General features: G+C 41.0%; 1 protein-coding gene, 7 non-coding genes and 1 pseudogene across 8 annotated transcripts; 3 read left to right on the forward strand and 6 right to left on the reverse strand.

Annotated features, from left to right (window-relative positions):
* Window positions 1-1,954: 1,954 nt before the first annotated feature.
* On the reverse strand, window positions 1,955-2,027 carry trnav-cac (transfer RNA valine (anticodon CAC)). Its single transcript has one exon. It is a non-coding gene; the product is annotated as a tRNA-Val (tRNA).
* A 976-nt stretch (window positions 2,028-3,003) lies between these two features.
* Window positions 3,004-3,076, reverse strand: trnav-cac (transfer RNA valine (anticodon CAC)). The gene has a single exon. It is a non-coding gene; the product is annotated as a tRNA-Val (tRNA).
* Window positions 3,077-8,988: 5,912 nt separating this feature from the next.
* On the forward strand, window positions 8,989-12,776 carry LOC146661037 (15-hydroxyprostaglandin dehydrogenase [NAD(+)]-like). Its single transcript, XM_085419680.1, has 7 exons — window positions 8,989-9,110; window positions 10,438-10,561; window positions 10,651-10,757; window positions 11,039-11,135; window positions 11,260-11,336; window positions 12,225-12,382; window positions 12,494-12,776. Exons 1-7 carry the CDS (start codon window positions 9,018-9,020, stop codon window positions 12,627-12,629), a joined length of 792 nt encoding a protein of 263 aa, XP_085275806.1. The 5' UTR covers window positions 8,989-9,017; the 3' UTR covers window positions 12,630-12,776.
* A 2,613-nt stretch (window positions 12,777-15,389) lies between these two features.
* trnav-aac (transfer RNA valine (anticodon AAC)) lies at window positions 15,390-15,462 on the forward strand. Its single transcript has one exon. It is a non-coding gene; the product is annotated as a tRNA-Val (tRNA).
* Window positions 15,463-17,855: 2,393 nt separating this feature from the next.
* Window positions 17,856-18,774, forward strand: LOC146661039 (uncharacterized; annotated as a pseudogene).
* A 481-nt stretch (window positions 18,775-19,255) lies between these two features.
* On the reverse strand, window positions 19,256-19,328 carry trnav-aac (transfer RNA valine (anticodon AAC)). Its single transcript has one exon. It is a non-coding gene; the product is annotated as a tRNA-Val (tRNA).
* A 1,609-nt stretch (window positions 19,329-20,937) lies between these two features.
* trnav-aac (transfer RNA valine (anticodon AAC)) lies at window positions 20,938-21,010 on the reverse strand. The gene has a single exon. It is a non-coding gene; the product is annotated as a tRNA-Val (tRNA).
* Window positions 21,011-21,709: 699 nt separating this feature from the next.
* On the reverse strand, window positions 21,710-21,782 carry trnav-cac (transfer RNA valine (anticodon CAC)). Its single transcript has one exon. It is a non-coding gene; the product is annotated as a tRNA-Val (tRNA).
* A 596-nt stretch (window positions 21,783-22,378) lies between these two features.
* trnav-aac (transfer RNA valine (anticodon AAC)) lies at window positions 22,379-22,451 on the reverse strand. The gene has a single exon. It is a non-coding gene; the product is annotated as a tRNA-Val (tRNA).
* Between the last annotated feature and the right edge of the window lie 254 nt (window positions 22,452-22,705).

Genomic DNA, 22,705 nt, shown 5'->3' on the forward strand with positions numbered 1-22,705 from the left:
CCTTAACTTAAGAGAAAAGTTAGCAATAGTTCTTTTCCTATTACAGCTACATCCACTTCTGTCGTGCCTAGGCGGCTCACTAGGGCTGGGTATCATCACTGATTTCTATAATCCATTCGATTCTGGTTTTCAAAGTCCCGATTCGATTCAACTTAGCCAGAAGAGTCAGAAATATTATAATTCTGATCACTTATCAGTACTGACTTCATCAGAATTGTGAGCATCACAGCAGATGCCTTTGTGTGAAAGTAACTGAGAATAAAACACAGAAAAACATGAAGGAGATTTTCCTGGTCTGGCTTTTTATAGCAGATAACCTTAAAAATATTCTACAATGTTCTGCATATAAAGTTTAAATTTCTTCAGTATTGAACAACAGAAAAAACAGGCTTTCTTGTCCGAGGTCATTTAAGTGAAAAAAAGAAAAGAAAAAGACAGCAGCCACAGCGCTGTAAACAACAGTAGACTGGTGGGTAATAAGCGAATGAATAATACAGAAAACAGAGATTGGAGACGGGAAACTGTTCTTGAAGTACAGAGAGAGAGAGAGAGAGAGCTAGCTGTGCATGGAGTGTGATTTTAATAGTCGTGGAAGCAAAACAGCAAAATTCATGACGACATTGATCAAATGTGAAGCGCAGTTTGCTGCTTCTTTTGCTGCTGGCTCGGTGAATTTTGGCTGGAGAGACAAAACCTGCAGCTCAGAATCAGCGCAAAAAGACGTAATCACAGCGCGGACCGGACGCATCAGGATCACTGAGCTCCGACAGCGTGTCCGTCTGCGGGCCGTCGGGTGAGAAAGCCGAGAAAGACAAAGTTGATTCTGATGCGTCGGGTCCGTTCTGTGTTTACGTCTTTGTGTGGAGTCCGTGTACCTGCTCTCATCTGCTGTTAGGTTGTTGTTGAAATGGTTTTGTGAGCTTTAATCTGAGAATCTGGCGTTTCTGGCAAAACACAGTTATATTTAAAAGTCGAGTCAGGATCTAATGAGTTGATATGGCTTTATTCAAGCTACTCACCGCCCACTTCCACCTGCACTTTCAACTGGACCACGGCCAATCAGAGAGGTCCCGCCCCTTACTATCTCTGATTGGTTTAGTCCACGATAGGGGCAAAATGTGTGTCTGTTGACCACAGGGAAGGTTACAGATTTTTTTTTTTTTTTTTTTTTTTTTTTTTTTTTTGCTACCCGAACATTTGGTCGCACAGGTGCAACCAAATTTTTTTTTTTAGTCGCACCACTGAAAAATTTGGTCGCATTTGCGACCAAATTGGTCGCACTCTAGAGCCCTGCTAAGTAATTAATTACTTTTGAAAATAAGTAATCAGTAAAGTAACGGGATTACTTTTTGGGGAAGTAATCAGTAATTAGTTACTGATTACTTTTTTCAAGTAACTTGACCAACACTGCTTATGCACTGCAGCAGTGCAGCACGTGACAATTAAAAGCTACAATTAACGCTGTTAATGGTGACTCACTCATTGTACTTGAATCCATCTATTTTCTTACCTTGTTAAGGTGACCTCGCGCTGTCTTGTCCTCACTGTCTTCTTGGGACTGCTGTCCATCCTCCTGCACTTCTCCATGGAGCCACTGCATCCCTAGCAGCTAACATTTCGGTTAAATTCACACATTTATTCTGCATTTATTTTCAGTTTTTTTTTCTGTCATGGCTCTAAACTTCTTCAACAAGCTGCATGAGAGCAGAGCGAAGGTAGGGGAGGGGCCGTTGGCGTTAAGTGATTTGATTAGGTAATAGTGTCAGCGATGAAAATGAACATTTTTTTTGTGTAATCAATCTCTATCCGGCTTTAACTGTGGATCCCAGTTTCTGTGGTCAGCTTTTCTTCTGAGTAAATCTTCCTTGTTAAGTTGCTCCTTTTACCGTAATTAACCTGAGTGACCTTTACACATGCCCATCGACAAGACATTTCTTTCACCCCGGACCAAAACTGTTTCCGCCCGGTTTCGAACCGGGGACCTTTCGCGTGTGAGGCGAACGTGATAACCACTACACTACGGAAACCATGTCGTGATGGCTTTCATCCCTGACCATTAGAAGACTCAGAAGTGCGAGAGTCGCTGTGTGCGATATTTTACAGTTATGAAGTGCATCTCTGAAGAAACAACGCACACAGTTTGAGTGGCACAGACCGTCTGATAAACTGGCACGGTAAGCTGCAGTTAAGTTTGACTGAATCCCCTCTGAACACAAACACATTACACTGAAATTGGCATAATTTAAATAAAATAATATCGCTGCATTCATGTGTTTGCAGGTTCAGCTGATGTTCATTATTTGTCTGTGAAGGTTCTCAGTCATCCAGGTCATCGTAGTCAAAGGAGCTTGCAAAGAAAAGCGTCTGGACTTCTTTAAGTTGCTTGAAGACGTTCATTAAGATGTTCATTATTATTGTGTCCAGTTTCTGCTGACGAAAATTCAGCAGAAACTGTTTTTTCTGTGGAGTGACTGTTACATATGTAGTATATAACACATATACAGTACATATTTTGATTGTGATTACGTAACTCATAGTACTTGCACGTCACATCTTGATGCATGCTCAGTGGTCCAGGTAAGTAAATCCCCAAAAGTTGATTCTGTTCATCTGGACGTAGCGTTTTCAGTGGGAGATACGTTTCGTCACTCATCAACGTTATTTCTTCAGTCTCAGCAGGTTTCCAAAATCTTATAAACAGTATATTTGCATAATGAGTGAAACTAGCACCACTGAAGGAACAATGGGCTGGGAGGTCAGTGCCTTGATCATTAATATGCAAATTCTCATGACCATTGATCAGTGGTCAGTCATTATGCAAAAGTACTGTTTATAAGATCGGGGAAAGATAAGAATGAAGAAGTCACTTGGATGAGTGAGGAAACGTGTCTACAAATGATACGCTACGTCCAGATGAACAGAATGAAATTTTGGGGACATTTTCACATAAGACTTTTGTATGTATTGGTATAACAATGAATATACTGAAATGTAATATAAATGTGTTTCCGCCCGGTTTCGAACCAGGGACCTTTCGCGTGTGAGGCGAACGTGATAACCACTACACTACGGAAACTACTCGAGAGATGTCAAAGGGTCCTTTCTCCAAAAACTGAACTATAGCTAGATCACTGAACTCAAAGACATCCTACAACGACAAGGACGAATGAGCGAAAGTAGTTTTCAGTAGTGATGGTCCGCTTGAAGCTGAAGCTCCGGTGCGTGTGTCAAAAAAATCAACACACTGCTTCAGAAGCACTGTATCGAAGCTTGATTCGTTTGGCCAGAGTCACGTGATCGGTGACGTCCGAAGCTTCATTTAGAACCTAACTGCTTCGGTATCTGATTCAATGGTTTATAAGGAAGCGAATCATTCACGGGATTTGTGGAGTGTTTTGATGGTGACAGATAGCGAACCACTGATCATTCCACTGAGAGATTTGGAGCCAGCGAGGAATAGAGGAGGTTCTGTTGTGTGGGAGAATTTTGAGTTGATTTTTGTCAATCGGGTGGGTTTTACAGCTTTGTGTTCTGGCCGTTTACTTTTGTTTTGTGCGTGTTTATTATATCTGAAAATGGGAAAAAGATAAAATGTCAAAAATCTGCCTCCATAATATAAATATCATTAAATAACTTTAGAAAAACTTCCACTTGCCTCTTTACATGTAATGTTGTAAAAATATATATTTTATTGTTTAATTAATCTGAAAATGTTAGTCTGCCAAATGTGCAGCAATTGAATTTATTTATTCTCTTTAGCTGATAGTTTGTGGGGCCCAGGTAGACTGTAAAACTGCATCTCTACCAGTTTCTCTGCACTCCAGCCTCCTCTGGGCCATGTGAAGGGATTTTCCTTAAGGCAGGATAAATGATCTCCACCAAAAGGAACAGGTTCGGCCATCGCACATTAGAACAAATTCTCTTTTTAAATAAAAATGAAAAAGGGTTACCTTAAATGCATCATGTTTTTAATTTGCAATTTCATAAGCATTTTTCCTTTCCATTTCACAATCAATTCTACCCACAGGTCAAAAATATGTCTGGGAAAATTTCCCTAATATAATATTATTTATAAATACACCTGTCTAGCGATTAATTGCATAAGTACATGGAGGCAGGACCTCAGGGCAGAAGCATACTCCATAATGTGTTGTACATTATTGTGGCGTGTTGGGGGAGCGGCTAGTTCTCTCCCATCATGCCTTGGGACGTGTGCTGCTGTTTGGATGTTCTTGTTTTGTTGTTTATGGTTACACTACTTTTAACTGTTATCCTGAATGTTGTGTTTGTACTGTGGTTCAAAGGCACTTACAGTTGTTGTTTTATAGAATGAATGAAACCATGGGTGAGTTCTGTTATGCTGTTGATGACCCTCGAAGCACAGTGTAGCATCAGTGTGTGTTGTAATAAAGAGCTCCCGCTACCAGCTTGGGGTTGAATAACAATCTCTCTCTGTGAGCTTCTTTGTAAAGTTTCCTCTGCATGCCACAATATGTAACGTGGTATTTTTCAATTATTGTATTTACTAATATCAAGAAGTCACAAGCAAAGGAAGACCACACCATGGTGCATGTTTAAACAAGGACACCTACCCGCTTCAGGACACCTACACCGGGAGATGCCGGACTAGAGCAGCGCAGATACTGAAGGACCCGTCCCATCCTGGCAACAAACTGTTCCAACTTCTGCAATCTGGTAGAAGGTTCCGCATCTTCCGGGAAAGGACAGAGAGACTCAAGAGGAGCTTCTATCCCCAAGCCATCCGTGCCCTAAACACACACACCCGCCCTCTCACATCATCTATAATTGACTGAGTCAGGACTCTTCCAGACACTAAACCAAGGCACAATGTACATTTCAATTCCTTTAATTTTAAATATGTTTATATTGTCTATCTTGTAAAATAGTCAGATGTCTATTCATATTAATGTACAGAATTCACCTGCTTGCTGCTACTGCTGCACATTCACCCAATGTATATTGGGTGAATATATATATATATATATATATATATATATATATATATATATATATATATATATATATATATATATATATATATATATATATATATATATATATATATATATATATATATATATATATATATATATTGCACATGTCGAGGAGCGTGTCAGGCTACATTTCATTGTGTGTTATACTTGTATAACTATGCATGTGACAAATAAAGAACCTTGAACCTTGAGAGTTTACTGGTCAAAACTATTTATTAAACAAATAAAACACATTTTTTTAACCACCAAAAAATACACGTTCAAAGCAACACAACAGCGGCCCAATATCAGACAAAACTCCACTCTGTAGAGTAGGCAATCGTAATGAAGCAGTTGGTTTTATTTTGTGGATTCAAGCTGCTCTTTGTATTTTTGGCCACCAGATGTCACCAAACAGGACTGTGTTGAAAAGCTTCGAGTAATGAACCGTTTTTCAATACAAGCTTCAGTGCTTCAGAAAGCTTCATTTGGCCATCACTAGTTTTCAGCATTGTCTTCTATTGTTATTCTATATGTAACAAGTGTCACCTGGCAGTTTGTTGCTCTCTGCCAGGTGATTGGCTGAAGAGCTGTGAAAAGGTGCCTTCCTCCTGCTGCAGAGTCGGGGCGGTCTGCCTCCCCCCACCGTAGGGAAAAGGGTAACACCACCTGGGTCTGGGTGCAGTTCCCCCCTCCAGGGGCAAGGGCACCTAGACCCGGTTTGTAGAGTACGCTTGGGGAGTGTGATCGTGTGTACAACGTCTCTTTATGTCTGTCTCCACGTTGGGTGAGTGTGGAGTAAGTGCATATGAGAGCATGAGGGTGGGAATGGATGTTTGTGTCTGTGTGTGCCTGTATGTCTGTGTCTATATGTCAGGTTGGGTGTCAGGCGCCACCTCTCTGGGAACATCTCAGGCCCTCCAAGGTATGGAGGCCTATCTCCCCCTACCACCACTTCCCCTGCCAGTGGCGGTCCCCCTCGGATATCGGTGCGTTGGTGGCTCTTTGTGTCCGGGGGTGGGCGTCCAGGTACACACCGGCTCACTCCTTGGCGGCCGCTTATCGGGGCCTGGAGCCTGGGGCTCGCTCGGGCCACTTCGGAGGTGGGGTGCCCCCGGCCTCTCGGCCTGGGGCTCGGTCACTCAGGCGCGGCTGGCTGCCGGCGGAGCTCACGGGCGCGTCACTGCAACTCCCCCTGGCTTCTGCTCCGCGGCTGCTGGGTGAGCCCTCATCTGGGACTCTCCTCAGCTCTTTCTGGGACAGTGGCGCAGCTGCCCCTCTGTTGGTCTTCCTTGGTCTCTTGTGTTCTGGGGGCCTCTGGATGTCTGGAGTTTTGATCTCCTCCATACCTGCTTCATGCCCTGAAGGACGGGGCAGTGGCTCCCCCACACCCTCTAGCAGATTATTACATGAAGGAACCTTTTAAAAAACAAAAAACAAGCGCGTCCATGCTCAGAGGTGTATACACGGGTGATCACACCCACAAACTACACCCTTTTTGGCTCCTACCTCAAAGCACACTGTGTTCTGTTGATCTTATGTGCTGCACAATAATGTTTAACATTTAGTATTTACTGTCATATTCCCATATATCATTGTGATGTTGTTTATTCTATTACTCTTGTTCTCTTCTGCTTGCTTTCTTTTTTCTTTCTCAGCAGGTGATCCAGGTGATTGATATATGCATTTTTTTTCTCTGCCCGTTCTGTTGGTTTTTGTCTTTTGCCCTTCTCCCCCGTCCCTTTTCTCAGCTGTTTCTCTTTCCCTCTTTCTTTCTCCCCTTCTTTCCCCCAGTCAAGTCTGTCCCGTATTCAGTAAGTGAAAATAAAATAAACAATAAAAGGTGAATCAAATGGACCATTACGGCAAGGCTGGGATGGTCAGTTTGGTAAAGTAAATCCGTTGGGCATCTTTCTTTGCCTTTAGACAACAATTCGGATGGCAAAAGAGCCAAACGGGACAGGCAAAGAAGAGCTGTGAAAAGGTAGTGGGTGTGTGGGAAAAAAAAATCAGAGGCAATTAATTCACTCAGGTGCGAGTGGGTATACTGTCGGTAAGAGACTTTTGCCATTTTTGTTTGGATCGTTTGCTATTGCATGTGCCTATTTTTAATGTGTCATTGGACTTTTTTAGTGTGATCACGAATTTTAATAGAAGAACTGATCAAGCCCTAGATCGACTGCGCGCAGGGAAACTGATCAATATTGTAGGTATATTGAGTGTTTGTTTTAGCTTCATGATTTTGAATGGTTTCCTAAAATTGGTATTTTATTGGGTAATATTTTAATTGATAAAGTTGTTTGTTTTTCAGCTGTGCTGTCTCTGCTGTCCTTTTTTCGTTCTTTTGATTGATTTGTAATTTTGTTTTGGTTAGTCTGTCCAGCCGTAAAGGCGGTTATTGATTGAGAGTAAGTTGTGTAAGGGCGGACTAACCTCCCTTTTGTTTTTGTTTTTTGTTTAATTGTTTGTGCCACTTCCCTTTATTTCCCAATCGCAGGCCATGCATAGCACTGATTCCCAGCTGCGCTGAGACCCGAATTGTTTCAATCAATCAAAGCTTTATTCGTCACATGCAGGTTGCCCTGCAGTGAAATGGGACCCCTACCCACCCTTACACATATGGCACAAACATTACATGGGGATACAGGTCGGAGATTGGTAGAATCAGAGGGAAAAAAACATTGAAATGTACACTACAGTGGGGAAAGTACAAGAGGAAAAAAAGAGACCCCTACTCATGCTGTGCTTCCATGGTAGGACAGCACGAGAACAGGAAACAAAAAACTCCTCTGCACAAAAAAGCACATAAATGTCCACAGCACAACATTGTGAAGACATGACAAGCCACAGGGGTGGGTGAGGAGTAATCCGAAGCGAACACAGCAGCCCATTCCAGCGCGGCACATGTTTGCAGTGTGTGCCACGATTGCAGTGTCGCTAAGCGGGGTGTGACGGGTTGCAGTGTTGTTATTTTCGCACAGTTTGTGTGGTAAGTCTCATGGACAGCTGGGATATCAGCAGGATGTGTTGTAAGTCCTGTCTGGAAATGACTGGGAATTTGTATGTCTAACTCATGTAATAAATAAATGATCAATTTATTTCTTTGCCCCGTTTACTCATCCCTTGTCCTCGGTTACATATACATTATACATTCTCACTCAGGAGAGTGCACTTTTTTTATATCGTGACTGTAATGCCTTTTTCTAAAGCTTAATGTGTTAAACACAGTCCGGTTTCAACTAAATCATGACCCGCACCGAGCCAGCAGAGCTACAGTACTCTGACAAACGAAGAATGTGGATGAAAACAGAACTGACTCTCAAAACACCCAACCCTTCAGATAGGGCTGTGCGATATAACCAAAATCTCATGTTAATTTATGAACACAATTCCCAGAAACGTCTAATTTTAAAGATAAAAGTGTTCTGCCAGTGGAGATGCTTTAATGTATCAGATTTTTGAAATTAAAGGTCTACTTTTTTTTTTAAAATTTAATTGAACCTCTGACAACAAAAGTATCAACTGCTGTCTCTATTCAGATTTGTTTGGCCAGCCTGTTTGCCTCCTCTTTTCAGCAGCAAGCCACAGATCAAGTGTGGCAGAAGCAACATTCCCACCGTAATTTCTGTGGAAATTGTGAAGTCTAATTTATTTAGCAGTCTTGCAGCTTTAGAATAAATGGATTAAAATACAAAGCACATTCTTCACTGGCAGCTCTAAACAGCCCAAGAAAGTCCACCCCAAAATGAGTGCAAGCCATATTTGGCTCAGTTAGACTATAGTTGGCCAAGCTGTGTTCTCCAGAACAAGACAAGTCTGCTGACTGTGGTCCATTGATTGATTGACACATTGTTATTGCTTGTACATTCACTTGCTCTCTCTTGCATGTCAAACGTTAGAACCTGCTAGTCTTCCTGATGGGTGGTGACAAATAAAAAGCCAGCAACTTCTCTTTGTTTCACATTCTCTTATTTCTTTGCAGGCATACGGACGCTGACCTTCTCAGTCCCTTCTTCTACTGAAATGGCTCTGAGCGGTAAAACTGCAGTAGTGACTGGAGCTGCGATGGGAATAGGAAAAGCCATAACGGAGATTCTTCTAAAAAATGGTGCCAAGGTACGTGTGGCATTGTAGGCATTGACTGAAAAGGTAGACACATCATCATTTAACAGTGTAGGAAGAGATATTTATTATATATAAGATAACTAAAGATAACTAAGCAAGTTGCCTGGATTCAGATATTTTTACACTAAGTTACAGCTCATATGATCAGCTCAGGAAAAGGGCATTGGGGATCAATATTAGTTTTCTTCATAGATAAAGATATCATCTTATTAAACTAATCTCAACTGTACGTGAAGATGCTGCAGCTTTATTGGTGGTGTACGTTTCCACAGAAAACTTACCAACACCCTTTAGTTGGAAAAAACAACTAAGAAAGTTGTTGTTGACATCATGCCAAAAGCGAGGTGAAAAGTAAAAAAGTTGATTTAGTGGTTGTCAACCTGCGAGGGTGCGGGTGGGGGGTGGTGGAGTTGTGGTGCAGTTAAATTAAACTGAATGATTTTCCCAGAGAAAACAACCAAACAAGAGTTTTTTTTTTTTTTATGATATCATGCTAAAAGAAAGGCTAAAAGGCTGAATGTGATTCTTTACTTCTGAGATAAAAGAGGGACATGGCCTCAATCTAGTCTTTAAATCTTTATTTGCCTCAAGCAGTTCAAACAAAACAAATACATGGATTCTCCTTCAATCAGAAAACCAGTCAGTCTGCAAGCAGTTCACTGTAGCCAACTTCCTGAAAGATGAACCTACTTATTATTACACAGGATTATATATAGAACTGTGCTTCTTTCACGTAAGTCTAAAGTCTTATGTGAAAGTAAGAATTGATTCTGTTCATCTGGACGTAGCGTATCAGTGGGAGACACGTTTCGTCACTCATCCAAGTGACTTCTTCAGTCTGATCTTTTCCCAATCCTACAAACAGTACATTTGCATAGTGAAAGATCAATTGTCATGAAAATTGGCATATTAACTTACCTCCCAGCCCATAGTTCCCCATTTCTGTACCGGCCTCGCACTGGTCTGCACAAACAACTTCTAAATATACTCAGGCATAGCGTGGCCAAATATATGTGTGCAATAAGATTCAGAGATGTAGGTGTGAAATCTAACTATGTGTACGTGCAGAATTAAACTACGAGCAACAGTAACAGTGGCCTGCATGCCCAACCCGGGCTTCATCACAGCTCACCAAGCTACAGGCAAAATCACAAAAATAAAGTAAGATTTATAAAAAATGGTCGACCTCACAAGGCGGTGTCGGAACTTACCAACACCCTTTAATTACTGCAAGTCTGTCAAAGTAGTTCATATGTTTTCAAATAGCCTAGATGGGTACCTAACAAACTGACAGCATATCTGTCCTTTCTGTCAACAGGTTGTACTTCTGGATAAGAATAAAGCCGCAGGGGAGAGTTTGGTCGAAGCCCTGAGCAAAGAGTACGAACCAGATCGAATGCTGTTCAGGGAATGCAACATACAATCAGATGAGGAGTTCAAAGGTAAAACACATGACATTGGAAATCAGATTATAAATGTTGGAGGTACAAAGGTTAGCATAATTGTAAAGCACTGTTTTCTCCTCTCTCAGCTGCCTTTCAGAAATCCGTAGAAACCTTTGGAGGAATCGACATCTTGTGCAACAATGCCGGCATGTTCGATGAGTCTGAGTGGGAGAATATGGTCTCCACAAACCTTGTGAGAAAGAGAAAGCACAACAATTAATTATATTTCTAATACCTCAAATTTATGAATTGCTGATTCATTCAGAAAGATGTTGTTCCTTTTATTAGTTAGTCTGAAATAAACAATTGGCAACCTGAGAAAGTCCAAATTTAGTAGGCTTGGGTTACATTATTCTTCCTGTTATTCATCACAATGTTTTGTATGCAGATGACTGTTTGAAGTGTTTACAGAGAGAAAACAGATTTTCACTGTATGAACTGATGCCAAAATGACGGGGTTTTTTTTTCCTGTAGGTGGGCTCTATTAGGGGAACTTATTTGGCTCTGGAGCACATGAACAAATTGAAGGGAGGTCAAGGAGGGGTCATCATCAATGTTTCATCCTTGGCAGGTAAATACTGTAAATTCAAATTGGAGACAAATTGGAGACATACCAGACTAGGATTGTAAATGTCATTACATTAATAACACTAAACTTAAACCCTGTACAATGATTGATATAACCCATCCTACAGATCTTGGACCTTTGCTTACAGCTCCTGTCTACTCGGCTACTAAACACGGGCTGGTCGGATTCACTCGATCCATTGCAGTAAGAGATTCTCCCATGAGATTGTTTAAGAAGATTTAAAAAAAATCTATCAAATTTCTGCAGAAATTAATTGAAACTAGAGCAAATTTAATACTAATAAAATGTTTGCCTTACTTTTTCATTTTTAACTTTATTGTTTGGCATTTCCTGCACATTGACCTCACAGTTCAGTCTGAGGCAGCGCTCGCACATAACATCAAGTGAAAAAGAAAGCGTTCACAGGACTCTGCAGTGAAAAACACCACATTATTCAACAGCTTGTAGAGCCACCGTGTAGCAGCAATAATATCCAGTAACCATCCACGTATGACTCCCATTGTTGGGGAGAAATTTTAACTCACTCTTCTTTACAACATTTTTTCAGGTTTATGGAAGTTTGCAGGTATTTGTCTATGCACTGATCTCTTTGACTGCAAGTCCTTCATTACTTTCTGTTTGGGCCATTCTGTTGTAGATTTGCTGCTTGGGAGCATTGTCCCGTTCCATGAACACATTTTAAACAAACCTGTACTGGTTCTGGACAGACAGCCTGAAATTTGACTCTGGTTTTACGTCTACACTGGCAAACAGTTTGTGGTAGTTTGTTTAATTACTTTTGTCTGAAAATGTTCCTAAACGGTTACTACAATTCTTTGGATGGTTAAATTTGTAATCCAGTGTGGAGGTGTAAGAGGCAAAATTAGAAAAATGTGCAAACATTGTGCACGTGCACGATATGTGCAGAATCTTTCAGACTTCATCTTTAAATTTGGAATCTTTGGACACTGAACTTCAAAAATGCAAATGTTGAAACAAAGAGCACTTGTTGTTTATCCTCACACTACGCTTTCTATGTAGATGAAATGTAACTTAAAAAGCCTAACTATGTGTTGTTGTTTTTTCCAATAGGCTGCCTTTGCAGCATCAGACTATGGTATACGGGTCAATGTTATTTGCCCAGGTTTTGTTCAAACAAACCTGATCTCTGAAATGAAATCTCAAACGGGCCAATTTGCCCACCTGGTAGATGCAAGACTTCAGATGCGAGAGAATCTTGGGGTGTTAACGTAAGTCTTTGTTTGTAGTAACCCCTACAACATCAACATTTTGGGGGGTTTCCCCCTCTACAACTGGATTTAAAATCATCTTAAAATGCATATTGTATCTTTTTGACGCAGTGCAACCGAGGTAGCAGAGTGCATCCTTGAGCTGGTAACAGATGAGACCAAAAATGGAGAGGCCCTCGTGGTCGTAAAGGACTCAAAATTTTATGTGACTTTCCCAACACTGGATAAGAGCAGTGACAAACCATAAAATCATCATGTCAGTATCTGATATCATTCTTTAAGTATACTTGAAGTTAAAACACACACACGCGCGCACACACACACACACAAAAAAAATACTGCTCAAACTATGTTTTGTTTTGTTTTTGTCCCCCTCATAAGACTTTTGGTATTGTGTGTCATTATTCTGTACCTTGAAAAGTTTTGAATGAATTCTGGTAAAACTTTGTAAGGGTTTGGAGTGGGGTCATGTCAACAACCTATTAAAATTTGGCTTACATCCAACAAGGTTTTCATGGTCAACTTAACGATTTGTTGGTTAAAAATGGGCAAAAATCCTTATTACTTAGAGCACCTCATAAAGATTTTAAATATCATGTCACATTTGATGTCTGACCTCTCCTTCAAGGTCAAATAAGGTTAAAATATTCATAAAATGTCTTTTATCTTTAAACTATGCTTAAACGACTGTAGTGTGGTATCATGTTCACCTTACACAAGAAAGTCTGGTTTCAGATCAGTGAACTAACAATCTTCATGAACAATGAGGCTTCTGAACTGTGTCCTGATTCCTATTTGAGAAAAGAGACATATAACTGAAGGTCCATAGTGCGTCAAAAGAATGATTTTATTAAAACACATATATGTGGTGAAGATGGGCTCTTTTTATAACATATGATGACCAGTAATCTGCATCACTGCAGATGCATGTTCCAGTAATTCCAGGTAGGAGATATTCTAAAAAAGAACAGCTACTTCCTTTGTTTCTCCAGATGCTTCCTGTTATTCCACCCTCTGCACTTCAGAACAGAACTTGAGCATGCCATTTACAAGCAAAACAAGTCTGTGTGCAGGCAGACGTATGTCTGTGTTTTAACCTCAGTACATGACCTCACTCAACAAAGACCTTTTAGAAGTATACTTCCTGACTCCGTTTGAGTCATCTGTTACCAGGCAAACTCCAATGCAGCAGGCTGCTGAATGCACCCACACAGGCCTTTATTCCATCTCTAGACAACATGTATAATATGTGGTAAATTGTACTGTAAACATGTAGGCAACCTTTCAATAGCTGTACTTGGCTCCATTGATCGGCCAGACATCGCGCTGCCCGTAGCTTCAAACCATTAATTAACTTGACCTAGCTTCAACTCTTTAATTAGCAATATGTGTATAACATGATTACAGTTGCACCTGCAATGAAAGATTATGTGCTTATGCTAACACCTGAAATACAGACTTTAATGTAACATCAACAGTTTCAATAAATGTGTCAATGAAATGATAATGATAAATCATAAGTGATGCAACAATAATAATAATGATTATGAATAGTAACAGTAAAATAATATTTCATCTCTACAACTGCTTAAAGTCCTCCGATTGGCCTCCCTGCTGCTGCGGAGCCTGGGATGGTCTGCTTGCCTCCACCCCGGGGGGAAGGGTAACATCTCTTGGGTCTGGGTTCTGTTTCCCCCTCTGGGGGCGAGGGTACCTGGACCTGGGGTATAGAGTATGTTTGGGGAGTGTGATTGTGTGTACATGTCCATTTATGTCAATCCTTACGTTGGGTGAGTGCTGAGTGTTTGTATATGTGTGCATGATGGTGGGAATGCATGTTTGTGTCTGTGTGTGCCTGTTTGTCTGTGTCTGTGTGTGCCTGTTTGTCTGTGTCTGTGTCTGTGTGTGCCTGGGTGACGCCTCGTCTGGGAATCCTCAGCCCTTCCCATGAAGGTGGCACGGATGCCCCTCCGGTGGTCCTCCTTGGGCTCTCGCACTCTGGGGCCTCTGGATGTCTGGGGCCTGGATCTCCTCCATGTCTGCTTCATGCCCTGGGGGACGGGGCTATGGCTCTCTACATCCTCTTGCAGACCATTACATGTGGAAACCATTTGAATACAAGCACGCTGATCCACACAGGTGTGCACACGCGTGTTCACTTTTGTAGACTTAAATTACACCTTTCTTGGCTGCTACTTCAAAGCACATTGTGTGCTGTCTGTCCTGCGTGCTGCACAACAACATTGAATATTTAGTATTTATTGCTGTTTACACTTAGCTAGATTAATGCGATGGTGTTGTGTTTAGTATGTTGCTTTGGTTTTTTTTTTGCTTGTTTTCTATTCTTTCTCTCTCAACAGGTGATCCAGGAGATTTTATTTTATTTTATCCCTTTCTCACTGTCCCTCTCCCCTTCTGTTTTTCTTTTCCTTCCTCTTTCTCTCTCCCTTTCCTATCCCTCACTCATGTCTGTCCCGTCTGTAACATCTGAAAATAAAATAAAATAAATAATAAAAACAAAGGTCGATCAAATGGACCAATACGGCAATGCCACGATGATCCATTTGGCAAAATAAATCCATTGGGTATCCTTGTTGGTCTTCAGACAACAATTCTGACGGCTAAAGAACCAAATGGGACAGGCAGAAAAAAAATCCTCTACTAATACACTATTAAGTATCATGGGAAAATAATGTAAGTTATACAAACAAACAGCCAAGACTAGATTCTTTTGACTCATTTTCAATAAAATATTATCTGTCATTGTTGGGAGAACATTTTTGCGACTTCTATTCTTATATTTTAGAACACATGACATTTTTAATGTTATCTAATCATTTTCTTCTTCGGATGCTGTCATAAATCATATTTATTTTAGAACATATGACAATTTTGCATATCATTAATATAATATAATATTGTACAATTAAAACATGCATCATATTCGCTTGTTTCTTTACATGTGCTGCATTTGTATTCCGATTGACCCTTTAGTGGCGCATGCGTAGTTTCCGTAGTGTAGTGGTTATCACGTTCGCCTAACACGCGAAAGGTCCCCGGTTCGAAACCGGGCGGAAACATGTTTTTTTTTTCTTTTTTCTTTTTCTTTCTTCTTCTTCAAACATGGCTTCACATGTACAGCGAGAATGCAGTGTATAAATATTGTAAACTTTGTTTCAGTGTTGAGATTTACAAAAACCATTGTTTTTTTTTTATTCTGTTTAGGTTTTAATCTGATTTTACTCTCATCACCTGCAAGTCTGATACAGTGTACAACAGTGATAGACAGCAATACATACTTCTCCAAAAATTCTCTCTTTATCTAAGTTTTAGTGACAATGGGTATTAGTACTACAAAATAAATAGTGTGTAGAAAAACATATTAAATTCCCAAGCATCCTCCTGCAATTAGACACATTTTTTGACATAAATAAACTCACCTGCTTCTTCAGATATCAGTGGGACTGGTTCAGTGTCTGGAGTGTGAGTATGGGGAGATGGGAGTGGGACAGCTAAGCCTCATGTCAATATCTGATATCATTATTTAGGTATTTGGCAGATGCTTGGAAAAAAAAAACAGCAACAAAAAACCCAAACAAATAAAACAAACAAAAAATTCCTCAAATCATGTTTTCTTTTGGTTTTGCCTTCTTTGCCAAAAAGGTTATGTTTTTGGTATTGTGTCTCATTATTCTGTATGTAAACACTTATAGAAAGTACCCCATAAAGATTTTTAATATCATGTCACATTTTACCTCTGACCCCTCTTTCAAGGTCAAATAAGGCCAAATTTTCATAAAATGTCTTTTATCTTCAAACTGTGCTTAAAGGACTGCTACAAAAACATTACAACATCAAAACCAGTCTAACTATAACCCATGTCTGTGGCAGAAACTGACCCCAGAGTGACACTCCACCAGTGTCTGTAGTGTGGTATCATGTTCGCCTTACAAGTCTGGTTAATTAATGCAGTTCTGAATGCAAGAGGAGGTTCAGGTAGCAGGGTGCAGATAAAAAAAAGTGTCCGGAGTGTAAATAGAAACCATCCTGTAATAAAGAATCTTGATGTATTACGTTACTCAGGCATAGAGTTGGATGTCTCGAGACCCGTCTCGAGACCACTTTTACGTGGTCTTGGTCTCGTCTTGGTCTCGACGGACTTTGGTCTCGGTCTTGTCTTGGTCTCGCTGTCTCGGTCTTGCTGTCTCAGATCAACATAGTGGTCAGGAGATTTGGAGTCAACAGTATCCATGACACACAGCGTAACGTTCGATAATGCATCATGCGCAAAAGCTTTAGCTCTAAGAGCCGTGCTTAGAGAGTGCTTTGTAGTGAATCAGAATAGTCGACTCCCATTGAGCAAGAGCCGGCTCCTCACTTAATTTCCTTGCGCTGCTCAGCTGTCACGCAGCGACACACAGTGGCTCAGCCATGCTCAAATCCCTCCACATTGTGGATTATAATCTTCAGTTTGATGTTGCAATTTTATCTATATATAAAGTATAACTGAAACCAGTTACATATTTCCCATTCTTTAGACAGTTGTTGGAGGTGATCGCTGTTTTGTCAGATAACTTTGGGGCCAGTCAGTACCATCATGTCAGCCCTCAAAAGCACACAAAAGTTAGTCTTTTTTGTCCTGGTCTTGGTCTCGGTCTTGGTCTCGCCTCAACTTGGTCTTGGTCTCGGATTAGGCGGTCTTGACTACAAGTCTACTCAGGCATTACATCTGTGGGTGTTGGTATATTGTGTGCATGATCAAGTTTGAACATGTTGCTTGAGCTCTGGGAAACCCGCACCGTTTAATCCCAGCATGAAGAAAAGGAAAAGTGTGTTTCAACTTTGACCTTTAACATGTCAGGCAAGCATGAAAACCACTACTCTATTTATGCTCCATTTAATCTTCTTGTGGCTTCTGTTCTTGAATAGAGAGATCTAGAGAGGGAGAGGAAGACAGATCTCCCAATAAAAATACATTTTTAAAAAGCAGAATGGAGTTTTGCATCACAGAAAAAAAGAAAAACATTTTTTTTCTGTCAACCAGAAATGCAATTTTCAGCTTTTTGATTTATTACTTTTGAATCGCTCAGAATCAGAATCAGAAAAGGTTTTATTGCCAAATGTTGGGCAGGTTTACAACATTAGGAAATTGCTGCGGCAAAACATACTGTAAGACAAACACTTAAATAACTCATAAAAATAAAAATTAAAAGTGCTAAGCAGATTGATATATACATGTACGCAGGTAATGATCAGTGCAAAAATGGAACAGATGCAGAGAACACAGTATAGGGTTGTGTGCTTGTGGTGGGAAGAGTCATATGGTTATTGTTCATTAGTCCAACAGCAGAGGAGAAGAAACTGTTCTTATGGCAAGAGTTTCTGGTCCGAATGGACCAAACCTCCTGCCTGAAGGGAGCAGGTAAAACAGACTGTGTCCAGGGTGAGAAGGGTCAGCTGTGATCCGAGCTGCATGCCCCAGTGTCCTGGAGGTGTACAGGTCCTGCAGAAATGGGATTCTGCAGCCAATCACCTTCTCAGCAGAACACACAACACGCTGCAGTCTCTGTTTGTCCCTCCAGCGACCACATGGTGATGGAGAAGATGTCGATGGACTTGATGATTGTAGAGTAGAATTGCATCATCGTCCGTATTGGCTTGTTGCATTTCTTCAGCTGTCTCAGGAAGTACATCCTCTGCTGGACCTTCTTTATGACGGAGGTGATGGTGGGCTCTCACTTAAGGTACTGGGTGATGGTGGTACCCAGGAAGCGGAATGAGTCCACAGTGGTGATGAGGGTGCCAGTCAGGATGATGGGGGAGAGTGGGGCTGTGTGCTTCCTAAAGTCCACAGTAATCTCCACTGTCTTCTGGGCATTCAGCACCAGGTTGTTGTGGCTGCACCAGGACACCAGACGTTTAACCTCCCTCCTGTAGACAGACTCATCCCCGTCCGAGATGAGTCCGATAACAGTGGTGTCATCTGAAAACTTAATGACAGACTGGTGGTTGGAGGTGCAGCAGTTGGTGTACAGGGAGAAGATCAGAGGAGAAAGAACACAGACCCGGGGGGAGCCAGTGCTGATGGTCCAGGAGTCCGAGACATTCTTCCTCAGCCTCACATGCTGCTTCCTGTCTGTCAGGAAGTCAATGATCCACCGGCAGATGGGATCAGACACATTCATCTGGGAAAGCTTGTCTTGGAGATGGTCTGGAAGCATGGTTTTGAAACAAATAGGCACAAACAGGCTCCTGGCGTAGGTTCCCGGGGAGTCCAGATGCTGCAGGATGAAGTGTAGAGTCATGTTGATAGCATCATCTACAGACTTGTTGGCTCTGTATGCAAACTGCAGGGGTCCAGGAGGGGGGCTGTGAGGGTCTTGAGGTCTTGATCTCTGAAGGGGTGAATGCTCTTCCTTCAGTGGAGAAGTCAAGCTGGGCCAGTTGTATTTTGCAGAAAGGATGGAAATTACTGTGGTGAACATGCCCTTTATGAAGAAGAAGGAACACAAGGTGACACAGAAGAGTGATTGAAGGTGTACACAGGAGGATATCTTATGCAGAAGGTGCAATGTGAAAGAGATGGGTGAGAATGTATGTAGGCAGCTGTAGGATGACTTTGGAAATTGAAAAGAGGAAGAGAATAAGAGGTGGAAGAAACTGGCCTGACTTCAGTGAGGGGTTGAGACAAGTTTTTGTTAGGAGAGTTACCAGATTGATACCTTAGGTTTCCAACAATCTTGTGAAAACTCTAAGCCTTATCTTAGGGGCTAATAACTATACAACATCTTAGGAGATTTACCATTTCACGTCATGGAATACTTATGAAGACTGAAACTTTACTGTAGTTCTTTCAAGTAAACCAAATAAATATGTTTCCGCCCGGTTTCGAACCGGGGACCTTTCGCGTGTTAGGCGAACGTGATAACCACTACACTACGGAAACCAGCTTAGCTCTCGTGAAGGGATATTTTGAGAAAATGAATAACGTTTAAAGAAAATTGATCAGTTGTATGTTATATAGTCATACCCTGTCTGCTGTATTCATTTTCCATTTTTCATCTCGTCTCACACACGGACTGCGCAGATTTGCCTTAGTTATCGCTCTGTTAATACACTGCATATCATAGTAGGAGGCCATAATAATCACCTCACTATAAAAACTCTGTATAGCCTCGTAAAGTTGCACTATGCTGCAGAAAATATTATGCAACAGAAACTTCCAAAAGCATTTCCATTATCCAGTATATTGCCGCAGCAACTCTCCTTCGGTCTCCGTTGAGTGTTTGGTTAATAGTTATTTGTCTCCACCTAGTGGCTTACTCAGATTCAGCAGAAACACGTGTGACTGCGAACTGTGATGTGCTGTGATAGCCTGAGTATCTGCGTTCCCATGACGTGAGAGGGAATACAATTCGTGTTAAAGATGGGGCATCTACTGTCTGGAACTGTTGTCCAGTTTTGTAAACGTCCCTTGCCATCCACCCCCAAAGGTTCTCAATTGGATTTAGATCAGGGGAACACGTAGGGTGGTCCAAAAGAGTGATGTTATTCACTTCAAAGAAGTTCCTTGTGTACTGTAGAATTGTCCTGTTTAAAAACCCAGTCGTTACCACACAGGCGAGGGCCCTCAGTCATGAGTGATGCTCTCTGCAACATCTGGACACAGCCAGCGGCCGTTTTACGCCCCTGCACCTCTTGAGGCTCTACTGAAGGAAAAAGCACTCAGACTATATGGTGTTCAACAACGTACGTTCAAAAAGGAAAGGTTTATTTGCCTTGCCATCAGAATGTCATGACAGTGTGACTACCTGAAAGAAAATGACAATGAATCCACATTTTTGAACAGATTTGACCTTTCAAATGCATGCGATCCTAAACTTTTGATCAGCTGTCAAACAACCCGTTTCATTTTAAGCGTCATTTTCAATAAATTGCATGCTCAAAAAATGTTTAGTCTCACTTCCACTTCTTCTTGTTGCATGTTGAAGCTCTACTTCGAACCTCGTTATGATCCAACCATGGGTTTCAAATGGTCTTGAACTTTTGTTCGGGACTGTATCCCTAAATTTAGAGTCCCTAATCGCACCTCACACTCCTGCCTTTCCTTCTTTCTTACCATCTCCTAGCATACCTTCCTCCTCTCCTCTTACCTATTTTTAACCAGCAGTATAGTTTCTACAACACCCTGTTAGCCAGCAATAGTGGCTATTGTTGTTCAAGATTGCATCTTTCTTTATGATTTGCATGTCTGATTTGGCTAAGATTTTTGGATATGATTTTTTGACACAACCCTTCCTATTTATGCAAGATTGGGGGGTGTGCTTGGAGTATACTGGATTGTGCTGTATTGCATGTGTTTAAAGATTAATGTTTAGTTTCTCATAGCCAGGCGTTGGGTGCTATATTAATATCGAGGATATTTTAAAAGGCTTCCATGAGGGAATTGAATTCAGTAAATCCCCACTGGGTGACCGTGGGTCAAATATGGCTTGTTACTTCAGTTAATAACGTAATGTTTATGAAAAGTGTGACTCAGGGAAACCAAATAAATATGTTTCCGCCCGGTTTCGAACCGGGGACCTTTCGCGTGTTAGGCGAACGTGATAACCACTACACTACGGAAACCACTCGTAAAAGCTCCAAGAGGTCACCGGGAACAGGTCAGTATAAAAATAAAAGCTCACAGTTAAAGTATTATCTACTAAACCTGTGTATTACATAGTCATACCCTGTCTGTAGCATTCATTCTTCATCTCGTCGGCACATACGGACTGCGCAAATTGACTTTATTTCTCGCAGAGTTAATACACTACTGTATACTGCTAAAACTCATATCACCGTAAAGCTGCACGATGCTGCAGAAATTATGCAACGGAAACTTCCAAATGCAGTTTCCATTAACCAGTATATTTCTACAGCAACTCTCCTTCCGTCTCCGCTGAGTTTTTTGTTAATAGTTATTTGTCTCCACCTAGTGACTGACTCAGATTCAACAGAAACACGTGTGACTGCGATCATTAAGAACAAATCGTATAAATGGTTGAATGTTGGAGAAAATCAGACAATAAGATATGATATAAACTGTGCTTACTGTGTAGTCTCAGTATTTGCTGTGACACAGATGGAAAGCATGGATCTGTCCTAGCAACAATTTAGGACCAGTGTGGACACAATATCTGCGAGGTGTGTTTCCAGCAACTTGTTGATGTCATGAAGAACCAAGGGAGATCTGAAGGCAATATGTACCTAATAAATTGTCAGGTGGCTGTTTAGTATTTTTGTGTTTTCTTGATAATGTGAAGAATTATAAAGAAAAAGCAGTACTGTTTCCGCCCGGTTTCGAACCGGGGACCTTTCGCGTGTGAGGCGAACGTGATAACCACTACACTACGGAAACTCGCTATGATACGACTTTGTCATTTTACAATAATATATATACATGTCACGATCTAATATTGTCACACATGATTTGGCGACAAGCAAAAATACTCACTTTTATAAAGTTACAGGCCTGCTGTTGCGAAAATACAGTCCAAAAGACATGTTATATAGACATTTTCGAACCGGAAAGTCATTCAAGTCATACAAGTCGTTACAGAAGAGGATTAGGTCCACTGGAAAAAAAGGTGGGCACCTCTTTTTTCTTTTCCAGAATTCTGAGAAAAAAGCCAGAATCCTGAAGTTAGAACTTTAACTTTAATCTCAGAATTCAGACTTTTTTTTCGCAGAATTCTGAGGAAAAAAAGTCAGAATTCTCAAATTAAAGTCAGAACTGTCGGTTCACAGTCAAAATTCTGACTTTTGGTATTCTGAGAAAAATACTGAGAGAAATTCTGAGAAGAATACTGGGAGAAAAAGTCGGAATTCTGACTTTAATCTCAGAATTCTGGTAAGAAAAAAAAGACATTCCCACTCCTTCTTTTCCCTGGGGCCCTAATCCTCTTGCGTAGAAACGATACAACACACACACACACAAAAAAAATAGACCTGACATGTTTCCGCCCGGTTTCGAACCGGGGACCTTTCGCGTGTTAGGCGAACGTGATAACCACTACACTACGGAAACCTCCACTACGTAGACATTGAACAAACACACAAAAACGAATACTACATACGGAAATTTTGTTTTTTAATGGCCCGAAAAAGCATCGAATGCCTTGTCATTTGTAACAAATCATTCTCCATTGTGGAGACCACTGCCTGGTCTGTATGCTACCGGGGAAATATTCCCACATGAGATGTGAATAAAAGGTATTTCTACAAGTGGTACTCCAGTACGGATATACGCAAGTCTAAACTGAGTGTGACAGCTAAGAAACA

The sequence above is a fragment of the Rhamphochromis longiceps genome, linkage group LG10 (genome assembly GCF_057381845.1).
Source record: "Rhamphochromis longiceps isolate RC_006_pf linkage group LG10, R_longiceps_female_GT1.1, whole genome shotgun sequence".
NCBI classification, from domain to species: Eukaryota; Metazoa; Chordata; class Actinopteri; order Cichliformes; family Cichlidae; genus Rhamphochromis; species Rhamphochromis longiceps.

What these genes read in the sequence shown, in the direction of transcription:
- LOC146661037 (XM_085419680.1), top strand. Translation starts at nt 9,018, where the DNA reads ATGGCTCTGAGCGGTAAAACTGCAGTAGTGACTGGAGCTGCGATGGGA. An exon ending in ATCAGATGAGGAGTTCAAAG is followed by an intron (nt 10,562 to 10,650) that starts GTAAAACACATG and finishes CTCCTCTCTCAG; the next exon opens with CTGCCTTTCAGAAATCCGTA. An exon ending in GAGAATCTTGGGGTGTTAAC is followed by an intron (nt 12,383 to 12,493) that starts GTAAGTCTTTGT and finishes TTTTTGACGCAG; the next exon opens with TGCAACCGAGGTAGCAGAGT.